This window comes from Drosophila persimilis, unplaced genomic scaffold, assembly GCF_003286085.1.
Source record: "Drosophila persimilis strain 14011-0111.01,24,50 unplaced genomic scaffold, DperRS2 tig00000191-arrow-pilon, whole genome shotgun sequence".
NCBI classification, from domain to species: domain Eukaryota; kingdom Metazoa; phylum Arthropoda; class Insecta; order Diptera; family Drosophilidae; genus Drosophila; species Drosophila persimilis.
This window is the reverse complement of record NW_020825298.1, coordinates 5,544,666-5,557,728: the sequence shown is the minus strand read 5'-3', so window position 1 is coordinate 5,557,728 and position 13,063 is coordinate 5,544,666. Positions and strand designations below refer to the sequence as shown.

Genomic DNA, 13,063 nt, shown 5'->3' with positions numbered 1-13,063 from the left:
CAGTTCATTGGCAGGACTCTCCCGATCACGAAAAGACATGCCGCACTCTGATCGGCTGACGAATAGCTGAAATATAGCCTACGGAAAAACCAGTATTCTAATAAAATGCAAAATCAAAATCTTCGGAAGGCTACATCTCGGGTAAATAGAGCCAGATCGGTGCAGGACCAACTCTGCCAGGATCGTGAGGATCCAGACTGTCGAACGGCATCAAAATCTCGACTATGAATATGGGGCCGATTTTTTGCAAATTTAATGATGTAACCATCATGATTTTTTGCGAAAATCGTGAAAAAATGGATGTCCCTTTTTCCGATGGCAGTCGACTGGCAGGACTCTCCCGATCACGAAAAGACATGCCGCACTCTGATCGGCTGACGGATAGCTGAAATATAGCCTACGGAAAAACCAGTATTCTAATAAAATGCAAAATCAAAATCTTCGGAAGGCTACATCTCGGGTAAATAGAGCCAGATCGGTGCAGGACCAACTCTCCCAGGATCGTGAGGATCCAGACTGTCGAACGGCATCAAAATCTCGACTATGAATATGGGGCCGATTTTTTCCAAATTTAATGATGTAACCATCATGATTTTTTGCGAAAATCGTGAGAAAATGGATGTCCCTTTTTCCGATGGCAGTCGACTGGCAGGACTCTCCCGATCACGAAAAGACATGCCGCACTCTGATCGGCTGACGGATAGCTGAAATATAGCCTACGGAAAAACCAGTATTCTAATAAAATGCAAAATCAAAATCTTCGGAAGGCTACATCTCGGATAAATAGAGCCAGATCGGTGCAGGACCAACTCTCCCAGGATCGTGAGGATCCAGACTGTCGAACGGCATCAAAATCTCGACTATGAATATGGGGCCGATTTTTTGCAAATTTAATGATGTAACCATCATGATTTTTTGCGAAAATCGTGAAAAAATGGATGTCCCTTTTTCCGATGGCAGTCGACTGGCAGGACTCTCCCGATCACGAAAAGACATGCCGCACTCTGATCGGCTGACGGATAGCTGAAATATAGCCTACGGAAAAACCAGTATTCTAATAAAATGCTAAATCCAACTCTTCGGAAAGCTATATCTCAGACAAATAGGGCCAGATCGCTGCAGGACCAACTCTCCCAGGATCGTGAGGATCCAGACTGTCGAACGGCATCAAAATCTCGACTATGAATATGGGGCCGATTTTTTGCAAATTTAATGATGTAACCATCATGATTTTTTGCGAAAATCGTGAAAAAATGGATGTCCCTTTTTCCGATGGCAGTCGACTGGCAGGACTCTCCCGATCACGAAAAGACATGCCGCACTCTGATCGGCTGACGAATAGCTGAAATATAGCCTACGGAAAAACCAGTATTCTAATAAAATGCAAAATCCAACTCTTCGGAAAGCTACATCTCGGGTAAATAGGGCCAGATCGGTGCAGGACCAACTCTCCCAGGATCGTGAGGATCCAGACTGTTGAACTATTGTTTATTTGTTAAGAATACAAGTATTGATATGGGGAATTTGGTTTGCATGGCTTTATTGGTGGGGCTGTTATGGGCGGCGAAAGTCAGTGATTATGAGTATGTACTCACTTTTGCTCACAATATATGCTCAAAATGTGCCGAAATCGAGGAATAATACTTAAGCTTTAAACAGCAATGTGGCCACAAAAAATAATGTTTTGCCTATCTTATTGAGCAAGATCGATGGTTAATGAGGCGGAGATAGAGGACAGAGAGGCCTAGCAGGATGCCCAAAGGCGACAGTAATCAACAAGGACAGCCGACAATTTGCATAAATTTAATTAGGAATGGTATGCAACCTCCTGCCACTGCCACTCATCGCTGCTTGAGATTGAGGACTGCGATAGGGGAGGCCTCGCCGAATAAGGATAACGTAGAAAGAAGGAAACCAGTCACGAGGGTTGCATTGTTTCGTAGTCGTATGTAAGGCTCATAATTGGATTAAACTTCTATGGCTATCCGAGTGTCAGTTTGGATTTGTGAAGCAATCCCCACTGTGAGAGATACGGATTGACATACAAAACGAGAAGGGGAGAGAGATACGGATTGACTTTCAGTGAGAGAGATGGGGGCAGACCTTGGCTGATAAGCCGCGATTATTGATAACCCAAAACGGGTCTCGTTTGAGATTTAGAATCGCGGAGCTCAGTTCTATTTTGAAACACGAGGGATGATCGGTGAATCGCTTCCGTTGTTCCTCCTCCTTCTTGGGCCATCTATTATAGAGGCCCTGGGCACCCAAGTGGTCTGCTACGACAACAAGCGGATGTTGTCCCTCATCGAGGGTCTCAATGGCACCGTAGACGAGCAGCTCTCCCTGGCAGCGTTCACCTGGGGCAAGCTCCGGGCCGACTACCCGAGGGATGTGGCCAAGATCGAGGACCTGGACGAGACCATGCAACATGTGATGTGTAGCAAAGATAAGAACATCACCCTCAGCCAGCACCTGCAGGGGCATCTCCTCCGCGAGCACATCCGGGAGCATCTGGAGACCCTAAACAGCACGGCGCTCTTTAAGCAAGCCCTGGAGTCGCCCGAGCACGAGCTGGGAAAGTGGCAGCTGGCCATCGGGCGGCACTCCCGGAGGTTCCACTGTCTCTTCAAACCGGCACAGCTGCAGAAAATCATCGGCAGCGTGTTGAAGCGGCTGTACAGACTGGAAAAGGCCAGCGCGATGGCTGCGTTTCTCTACCAGCTGTATATGGTGGGAAACAAAGACTCCTTCCAGCTGATGGTCTACTCGGAGCTGCTGCTTTACGAGCGCTACAAGAGCGGTGGCCAACAGAGGCCACAGTTCGGCAGCTACATGGCAAAGATGTGGCAGAGCCTGCAGATGGAGGAGCCCTACGCGACCCTCGATCAAGCCGTCAAGCAGCGCCTGCTGGACGCGATAATAGATCTCCTGGGTTATCTCTGAGGAGGATTCAATTGTGTAAACTTTATTCGGTGTTTGAGTGAGTGTGTGCTTGAGTATTTTGTGTTAATTCTTGAGTCATCATTTTTTGTTGCAACTGTGATAATTACATAGAATGTTTTGTTTGTTTGTGTTTGTTTGCTTTACATTAAAATATGTTTCACATAGTATACTGTTTTTACTGGTATTAGGGGTATTTTTGGGATATTTATATTTATTTGTGGAAAGGCTTTTAGAGGGGGCTTTGAGCTTGGCTAACTTTGGCACTCAGCCAGGCAAATCATACGCGTACAAGAACTAATATAATTACTTAATCTTTGAGGGAAATCTAGGCTAAAGAGTAAATTAAACTAACTAAATCGTTAATCAGCAACAGCCCGGCTCCATGGACCAGGCAAAATATCACGTTCCAACTAAAATACAGGATAAAGAGAGAGAGATGCTACAGAAGGACCTTCCTTGAGCCCAGTCCAGTCCAGTCCTTCATTTATATGGCCAGCTGTGGAACTAGACCCAGGATGGGTATCATAAGAATGGCCGTCATAATCGCCACCAATCCGGGGGCACTGTTGCAACGATCTGTGAGGCAGTCCTCGCAGAATATCCGCCGCACATTCTTCTCGGGACTGGTCACGTTGCACAGCTCCACGGGATCCGATTTGTTGGTGTAGTAGCAGAAGCGTTTGGTTATCATCTTGCCATTGTCTAGAGGGGATTGGAGTTATAATAGGGTTCACATGACAAATTCTTCTGATGGCCTTACTCTCCTCCACAGTCTTGCGGCAGACGGGCCGCTCGTGATCCGAGTTGATGGTGCTATTGCAGCTCCTCAGCAGATTGATGTTCCGCTCCTTGATGAGATCCGTGGGTATGTTGTCCTCCTGGAAGGTCACATCGCAGAAGTCCTCTGCCCCAATGGTGTCCGAACTGCAGTGCCAGCACTGCAGATGCCGCTGATGCTGCTGCTCATGTCCGGCTGCAAGGCAGAAACAGAAAGAAGGAGGATTTCAATAAGCCACACTCGTACTTCGGTTGACCTTTGAAAGGGTCACTCTGACATAGGGTCATTCTTGGCAAACTGAGAACTTTATTTGCGTTCTAAAAATACTCGAGGGTGACACAGTTTCCTTTCACCATTCGATATGGGGCGGTTTCTGTGTGTATCCATGGCACTGAGTCGAAGGATTCTTCGACAACGATGTTGACATCATCATCGTCATCATTGCCAGCCAGCCACTGGGTTCATGTGCCGCCCACTGCTGGCAGTGGAGTGGTGCGTGGACAGTCGGGGCGGCGCCATAGCCCAATTTTATTACGTATACGCCATCAAGTCTCTGAATGACGGCGATTCACTGAAGTTACGTTTGAGAATGCGGCTAAATGGTGCGTCAATTTTGGGCGGTGCGGGGCGTGGCTTATAGGAGGAGGGGTACAGCAAATTGCAGCTGTGATGGGGAAAGTGAGAGATTCAACTTTAATTTGACTATGAAAAAGGTTATAAAGTGGAACTAAATCCATCTTTATGGATTTACAATATACCTATTGTTCAGAACCTTATCAATATTTCCCATATGCGTGATGTTTTTTCATATTCATACACATATGTCGTAATCTGATTGAATAGTCTAGATCCTTTGTGAAGAGTTCGACTTAAACATTCTCATAACTTCTATACCCCTCATTCCATTGTGCTTTCTTATCGATACTAGTCTATTATATATTCCAAAATAATTTAATTAATTATCAAGCAAATCAATCAACCTCTTGTTCTCTTGTTCGAATTTCCTTCAGGAGTATTACTCACACAAATTGTCCTAAAAAATCTTTCATTTGTTTCCACTATTTCTTTTTTCTCTTTCTTTTGGTAAAATTTTTGTTATTATTGAATGGGTATTATTTGTTGCCACTTCCCCTCGATGCTTTCATTTTCCTCTTCCAATAAGTCATTGAATTTTCTTCGATTATCCCCCTCTTGCCACATAACTATCCCTGATTGATCTCCTCACATAAATATAGCTTTATATATCCCCCATTATGATCATTTCTTTTATTCCCGAACAAATGTTTATTTGGTTTTCTTTATAATTTGTTTTCGTGGTGCGTTCGATTCGCACCTCGAATATGTATGTGTATCTATTTTTCACGCATAAAACATGAGAATTCTCCAACTATTTATAGGATTAGACAAATGAATTAATTAATTCAAGACTCATTCAAAAGTGGGCCCGAGGAGAGAGAAGCCCCCACTAATTGGCTTGAGAAGTTTGCGTGATTTGGCCTGACAGTGAATCAAGATCGGGTTGAGTCCTTGAGAACGTTTTTGCATGTCCTGCTGGTCAAGACTGGCAGGACTAGCCCCGTTTTCCTTGTTTGGAAGGCAAACATGCCACTTGGGCACGTGCCCCCTCTGCCACAGCTGCCTTGAACACACAATCCAGTCCCTGACACCAAACGAGGAGGAGTGCCTGTCAAATATTGACTGTAAAACATTTGTATTTCATTTTTGTAAAGTTTTCGCTAAATTACATTATTACAGCCTGGCTAAAGATATTACGTAGACGCTCAAAGTCCACCATTCAGTCTTAACTCTAGCGCCAATTGGTGTGTCCTTGGCATGTCAGACGGGGCTGCTTAGAATGGAAGTTCCTTGGGTGTTTTGGTTGCTTCAGGTGCTGCTTTCCACCCACTATTGACTGGACATATGCATAAACTAGGCCCAGCAACTGTCAGACTCTCCTTCAGAGCCTTGCAAAGTATTTTGTTTTGGAATTTGCCATGCAATTTCAGGTAATTGGCGCAGAGTTTTCCCCTTTATGGTGTGATAGTGTGAGTAATTGATTGTTTTTTACTGCCTCAACATTATGGCCAGCTCAAGGTCGGATTTTAACGATTTTGTTTAACATTCTCTAAGCGTTTGGTAAGGTCACGCATATGCCACTGCTTTGGCATTGCTTTGGCTTCCCTCTTGTTTCGCAACGTGTTTCGGGTTTCGGGTAATTGAAAGTTGAGACTTGTCTGAAGGAAGTTCTTCTGCAACCCTATACTCGATGGTTCCTTCTGATACCACATCCACCCCCAAAGCCCCAGAAATTACCCTGTAAACAGGCTTTCAAGCGAAAGTAAATTTAACACCCCCATAAAAACATTGTATCCAGACAATAACAAATATAATTTGATACGGATCGGATGTGTGTCACTTCCTTTGTGGGAGTACCATGCCCATTCCCTGGCCGTATCCTCATTATCGGCTGTCGCAAGTTACGCAATTCCTGCCATTGAACAGGGGCTCTAACAAAAGAGAACTAACCCCCAAAGAAGGACACCAGAATGTGACATAGTTTCTATAGGAGCACTTTGTCGCTGGCACTGGGGACTGGGCACTGTTGGAGATGCCAGATATGGATGCTGCTGAAGAAGACAGCGGGAGTAAGTCAATCGCTGCTGGAAACTGGAGCAGACGCCATCCTGGCGCCAGTCAGACATGCGCACTCTCGATCCGAGTCCAGATTGAAGGCGCACCAGAGGCAGAGGCAGAGGCAGTCAGTGGCAAAAACAAAGCAATTAGATAATTGCAGGACATAAAGGAAGGCTAATTGAGAGCAACAGGAGGGCCCCCAGTCCCAGGCCCAGCCACTGCTTCGATTCACCATTTAATGGCCCAATCACGATGCATTCATCAGAGTCGATTCAGCATTCCAATTATGGAATTTGCATTCAGCATTTTATAGATTTTGTTTTCGGGAAACCAAGTGAAACCAAGCAAACGAAAAATATCAAAATAAATATTGTGCAAACGTCTGGCCGTGTGGCAGTCGGGGAAAATATTTGGTTTTTATGCCATGCAGGTTGCCAATCACTGAAAAACGCGTGAAAATCACTGAACAGAAAATGCTATATGCAGATATATACGAGGTACGAGGTACGAGGTACGAGTACATCACTGTGCATATAGCGATGTTCATTAAGCAAGCAATGACCCACCTTTTTTCTCTTATTTCGAAGAATAATTGCGGAAAAAGCTCAGAGTGACAAGGTGTAAAGATGGGAATAAACGCTTAAGGGGATGGAACAAATTATTACGATTAATTTAATGAGAGATTTAAGTTATGAAGATCAGAAATGAGTTTGGTTCAATCACTTAGAATATGTACCATTTCTTAATCAATTGCTGTAAAATGTCATTCTAAATGTAACGTTTAACAATTGAGTACTCGTAGTGCTCGGAACTGCCTTCCGCAAATCTAAGAACGAACACATCCCATTCTTTCAATTTGAATTGAAACCATGGATGTCAAAGGACTTCATAAAAAACATATTTAATTTAATTTTGTGTTTTAAAATGTAATGCTTTATTTGTGGAAATAGGGAATATGTTTACAGATACCTTCAATTCATGATGTTTAACTTTCAGTTTAGTTGTACCGCCATAATTCCTTTATAAACAATCACATCTATGGATCAACAATAACAGATGCTCTATGCATTGATATATCTCTTTCAGTTTACTCTGCCCGAAACAAATCAAGCCTCTAGAGAATCTTCAATTATCTTCCACCCGCTGTCACTCTCCACACGTGTTCCCCAGTCACAATAAACAGAGCCATGTCTCTAAACACATATTGCCCCATTAATATATCATTATATTCGCCATTCGCTATTAATTTGTTTATGACAGATAAAAACAGCGGACACCTCTATCATTTTGAGTGCTCGAGGCAAACTGTCGCTCATAAATCTTTGAGCAAATCGCAAAAAGCATAAAAATCTCTGGGTGAAATGTGTGAAGTAAATTGTATAGATTCTACCTGAAATTAAATGAAATGAAATGAACGCGAAAGTTGTAAGAATATTGTGCCGACGGAAGAGCTGAAAGAATTTTCATAAACACCGCAAAGGAGAATCGTAAAAACTTTTGCACGAATCGCACCAAAAGAGGAAGACCAGCCACTACATAAACAAAATCGAGAGATGGGGAAAATGGTAAAATTGGGAAAATTTCATTCATGGACTCTATATGGAAACCATCACAGTCGACACAACCACCATCCAAACTAATCGCAACCTGGGGCGGCCTTGTGGGGGCAGATGGAATTACACGTAAACAGAAATTAATGAAAAATGTGTACTGTTCTTGCGGGATTATGTTTACACAGACATTATGGAGCATGTTCTGGTACTGATCGACACTTAGCGGCAACACCTGAGGGTCTCTGTTTCAGTTTCTGTGGCTCACCTGAAATGTGCCAGGCATTTGCCAGCAAGAAGACGCCAGCGATGAGGGCTTTCATTGGCACTGCCGTCATGGCTTCCTTAAGGGAGCTGCAACTGGAATGATAACTGCGAATCCTTGCGGGACTGGTAGGCGACTCTGTGGCGCCGGTCTCCTTTTTGCACTGTATTTGTATCCTTCAAAGCGGAGAGAGACTCAGTGAGAGAGAGCTGCGGGAACTGCGCGCGCGATGCAAACGGTTGCTCGGCCGAGGAACGACTGTGCCTTGCCACTCGCAGGCTTCGCAGTCAAAGTGCCCCACAACCAAGCAACTGCGGCGCTGGCGCCGGCGTTGGATGTCTCTGCTGATGCTGATGCCAGCAGCGCTGTTTGTTGTTACCGTGGACTCCCGACGATGACGTCGACTCTTGGGGATGCCCCATGCTGCCGCTGCCAGACAGCTAGCCAGACACTAGTACTATTTGGATGGGCTTTTGCTTTGTTTTGTTTTCTTGGAGGAAGTTTTATGCAGCTCCATTGACTATGCAGTTCTTGGCATCGGCTGGAAGAAGTTGAAAAACAATATATGTAGTTATGTAGATCTATGGGCTACAATCTATCAAGTCAGATTGGAATGAATTGAAGTGAATTTCAATTTTCAAGAGGTATTATCTTTTATATATTAAAAACTATTCGTAAAAAGATTAACTAAAAAAATATTCAGTATACTTTTGAGAATTTTTTTCAAGACGCTAAGTATATAGTAAAGTTTTGAGGTCTATCTTTTTGTTTACCAAATAACGGCTGTAGTAGTACACTTGGTTTATATGTATGCTATGCTAACGGCGAATAGATGGCCGATCTATTGGAGTCATGATCATTGGGAAGCGTGCTGGACCTCAATGGCAGCAAATGTACTTCCTGTGTGGGTGGTTTCCGCATTCTTATTCTTTCTTGCATTCCTTTTCAGTCGTTTCCTTTGGTATTGGCCGTTTCCGTTTCAAAATGCGCCAGCTCAAAAAGTATTGGCTGTTAACTGAACTAAGATGACTGGTGTGGCGCCATCTGGCCGAGTTTTTTTCTGGCCAAAAAAGGCGCCACTATGGAATATGGCGGCAATAATTGGAACTAAATTTCTTTTTAGCTTTTTTTCCCATTCAAACCAGGGCTGCTGCCGAATAGATTTTCTATGCGCTCAATTCAAATTCAAATTATTTTAATTTTATTATTTGCAGAAGACTACATATTGATATTATTTTTAGCTAAATTTATCGACTCTTAATTTGATGTAAAAACCCTTAATTCAAGTAAATATTCATAATTTATGCTTTTTAGTAATCTTGAAGATCTTCTAGAAGGTGGCAGATGCGTGTCAGATTTATGATCACCGTCACCGCCGCACTGGACATCTTAGCTGGGGAAATCCAAGCTATCCATCTACTTACCGCTTTAAGGAGCAGCCACATAGATTGCGATTGGGAACGAAGAGAAGAGATTTGCTTATATGTACATTTCTGGTGAAGCCTATCAGAATGGGTTCTCAGATCTGTACTGTTTTCTAAAGATAGATGCAATAAATAATTCCAAGCAAATATTTACTTATACCGTAAGAGGGGATGGGGATTGATATAATTTCGCCTATAGACGTACATCGGCTAAATATAAACCAATCTAGGCATAGCAGACCCTTTTAGGATCACGAGGCTTGTAAATTTCTTTTGGTAGATCTTATGAAACGCAGCCAGTTGTTGGAACCAACCATCAAAGTGTGCACCAGAAGTTCAAAGAGTTGGATCAGCCATAAAAAATAGTTTGAATCGAAGAGATTTATCAGCAGCAGATAATGCTGCCTTCAATGGAACCTAATCAGCTGATAATCTACGCCACTTTATGGTCATGTTAAGTCGGCTTTGCTTAAGAGTTTAGTCATGCATTTAGCCAGTAGTGACATATCTAGATCTGCCCCTTATGTTCCAAGCAAATGATTCACATCACCATCGTTCAGGCCGTTCGGCGAGAATGATTCATGGGCAGGACGCACATTTGGCAGTTGGCAACTGCATTCATTCGGAATTAGCCAAATTTGGCCACACTCTTGCCAAATTAGCCATAGCCAGAGCCAAAGCCGTGCTGTGTGTGGAGCACACACGCACCTGGCAGCAGATATACGATTTCGTATGCAAATCTTGACACTAATCTGCGGCATTAGAGGCTCCTCCCCATAGTCGAGCCATAGCCGGCTACCAGAGCCGGCTACCTGAAGCAGAAAGCAGCCAAAGTTGACAAAGCGTGAAAAATGCGACTTGCTCGATTGAATGGATGTCGATTATTGGCAGGGGCTGGATCGGCGGGGCTGAGGTTAAGGCCTGAGCAATAGAAAATCAAATCCAAATTCAAATCCAAATCCGAGCTCGAACTCGAATCACATCGTAAGCGTTGGAGTCGAAGAGCGAGCATGCGCATGTGCAGCCAGCAGCCAACGGTTGCCCTCGGGCCACGGGGCGTATGCGCAACATTCGATTGTCGATTCTCAAAAGCCGTTGTGCCGATGCCGTTGCTGTTGCTGTTGCCCCTTGCCGTTGATAAATGGCCAGTTTTATTGAAAACTCTGTACGACATTTTCGCAGCAGAGCAAATATGTAAGTTGCAGCCAACAAAAAAATCAACAAACAAAAAAAAAAAAAACAAATAAAAGCCGTGCGACAAGTTTAAATGGCCAAAACGTTTATTCGTGGCTTAGTTGCCACCCATTTTTTCTCTGTATTTTATCACATTTTATTTCATTTTGCTCGTATTTCTTAAGTGTTTTTCTTTTTTATGACAGCTTTCGGTTTTTTGTTCGTGCCATGTGACAAATTTTATTTATTTTCGTTATTATTTTCATGCGATTTTAATTAAATCATAATGGAATTAGCACGCTACTCGTACATGGGCGGCACCCAAAACATAGCAGCAATTTGTCTCCGCCTAAAATCCGTATACACCGCAAATCCTACGCTCAATTAGCTAGGGTCAAAGGTTACGATACAAAAGGGAGATACTCGTACAGAGAAATCCAAAGGAAGCCTTTGCGTGGTCGGCAATTAAGGAATGTTTTGCGAATTGAATGCCAACTCATTTCCGCTTCGATGCGGTGGCTGATCCACACATAAGCATATATGTACATATGTATGTCTTATCCCAGAGGCTGGGCAACGTTCATTCTTTTCGATCCGCACAATGTCAAGCGCAGTGATGCGAGACAATTACTTTTGATTTGGCTTTGCAAAATTGCATTTGATTGGGCAAAGAAAGAGGGCAAGTCGGTCGTACATGTGTACGAGAGGATGGTTAAGAATTGAGTCACTTGTGTATTCAGAGGAGAACTGGGATCTGATCTGAGATTACACTCAAGCTTTCCTTGACTTAGGTCATTGGTCCAATCATTAGTCACTGCTGATTGCTCTAAGCTACGCTCACCTAAATATTGATGGTAAGATACACATTGATCTTCATTGCTTAATTCACATCCATTCTGTATCTGAGACAATGATAACAATGTAATTGTTATACTTTTGGAATACACTCTAAGTCTAAGATGCTCTTTACTGAATTTCAAACGTAAATGTTCGATTGACTGGGAAAGGAACTGGATTTAGATCCATTCTAAATTATAGATAGAATTTTAATCCAAAACATATCACTTTTAAAAATAGTTTTTAATTTGTTTCCGTTTCCTACCGAATCCCCCAACCGGGCCTAGTATGTGCCACTCGACGTCGATCGATTCCTGGCCACACACGACACCTTGTGTATCTTGAAGGGTACGTTCCACGTGCGTTCGTTTAGTGTGGTCAGGATGCAATGGAGCAGCTGCTGCAGTTGCCGCATCCGCAGCACATACGGAGCGCTCTCAGAGTCCTTGAAGATAGGCTTGCCCTGGGCCTGGCAATGGAACATGAAGAAGGCCCCACCTGCCGCTGCTTCTGGGATGAAGCCAAAGGCCAGGGCCTTATTCTTGAGCTGCAGGATACCCGTCTTCTGCTGATGGTTGAAGAAGATGCTGAGTGCAGCCCCAAGGCTCTTGTGCCTGTTGTATAGTATCCCAGTGATCACCTTCTCAGTGTTCACCCAGAAGTGGTGCCTGTCCATGGAGCAGGCGGTGAGCAAATTCTCCAGGACCAGCTCTGCAGCCCGCTCCGGCCTGTTGATCCTCGCAGCGCTGGCATTGTGGTACTTATGGCCATTGGCAACGATCCTGTCCAGCGTATGCGAGCTCCAAAAGTCCAGCGACCGGAAGTTGCTGGCACAGCAGGCCATCACACAGCAGGCCAGAGTGCGTCCCGGAACCACTTGAGTTTCGGCAGACTTACCACGAAGTTGTGTCCCCGAAACAATTTGTTCGCCAGACGTACTAGGAAGATCTGAAACATCCTCCACGACCTGTGCACTGCCCCAAAGCGACCACAGCCGGTCGGAGATCTCCACCTGGTACTGGTCGGTCCGGTAGTTGTTACTACGCTTACGACCATCCGCGTTGCGGTTCAGCAGACGGCTCCATACCGGCAGTGGATCTTCATTTTTGTCGTGGACTTGGTCTTGGTGTTGGGGGGACTTTGGTGAAGCACTTTCCATGACAGGACCCAGAATCTGGCAGTTGTTGAATGGGAATTCGGTAGAACTCAACTGAACTGAGCTTCGGGGTAGGATCAGACAGGTAAGTGGAAGGTAATGGGATGTTTGAATTATATTCATGTTGAGCTCCCGGATTTTGGTAGACCTTAGTGCCAAGTTATGCCCTTGTATGCCACGATCTGTGTGCAATGAGCGTTATCTTTATTTATCTCTTTATAAACAATGAGGTTACCTCTTGAGGTTACTGGAGCTATAATTGTCGGCAGTACAAGTTTATAATTATCTTCAATAACTTCAAAG

The 13,063-nt window shown here is 44.0% G+C and overlaps 3 protein-coding genes across 3 annotated transcripts; 1 reads left to right on the top strand and 2 right to left on the bottom strand.

The window, feature by feature from the left end:
- The first annotated feature begins 2,196 nt into the window (after window positions 1-2,196).
- Window positions 2,197-3,107, top strand: LOC6589068. Its single transcript, XM_002015189.2, has one exon. It carries the CDS (start codon window positions 2,197-2,199, stop codon window positions 2,941-2,943), a length of 747 nt encoding a protein of 248 aa, XP_002015225.2. The 3' UTR covers window positions 2,944-3,107.
- On the bottom strand, window positions 2,945-8,256 carry LOC6589069. The gene is made up of 3 exons (XM_002015190.2): window positions 8,174-8,256; window positions 3,704-3,916; window positions 2,945-3,645 (listed from the first exon to the last, which is right to left on the bottom strand). Exons 1-3 carry the CDS (start codon window positions 8,241-8,243, stop codon window positions 3,428-3,430), a joined length of 501 nt encoding a protein of 166 aa, XP_002015226.2. The 5' UTR covers window positions 8,244-8,256; the 3' UTR covers window positions 2,945-3,427.
- Window positions 8,257-11,828: 3,572 nt separating this feature from the next.
- LOC6589070 lies at window positions 11,829-12,806 on the bottom strand. Its single transcript, XM_002015191.2, has one exon. It carries the CDS (start codon window positions 12,761-12,763, stop codon window positions 11,888-11,890), a length of 876 nt encoding a protein of 291 aa, XP_002015227.2. The 5' UTR covers window positions 12,764-12,806; the 3' UTR covers window positions 11,829-11,887.
- Between the last annotated feature and the right edge of the window lie 257 nt (window positions 12,807-13,063).

What these genes read in the sequence shown, in the direction of transcription:
- LOC6589068 (XM_002015189.2), top strand. Translation starts at nt 2,197, where the DNA reads ATGATCGGTGAATCGCTTCCGTTGTTCCTCCTCCTTCTTGGGCCATCT.
- LOC6589070 (XM_002015191.2), bottom strand. Translation starts at nt 12,763, where the DNA reads ATGGAAAGTGCTTCACCAAAGTCCCCCCAACACCAAGACCAAGTCCAC.
- LOC6589069 (XM_002015190.2), bottom strand. Translation starts at nt 8,243, where the DNA reads ATGACGGCAGTGCCAATGAAAGCCCTCATCGCTGGCGTCTTCTTGCTG. An exon ending in AAATGCCTGGCACATTTCAG is followed by an intron (nt 3,917 to 8,173) that starts GTGAGCCACAGA and finishes TCTGCCTTGCAG; the next exon opens with CCGGACATGAGCAGCAGCAT. An exon ending in CCGCAAGACTGTGGAGGAGA is followed by an intron (nt 3,646 to 3,703) that starts GTAAGGCCATCA and finishes AATCCCCTCTAG; the next exon opens with ACAATGGCAAGATGATAACC.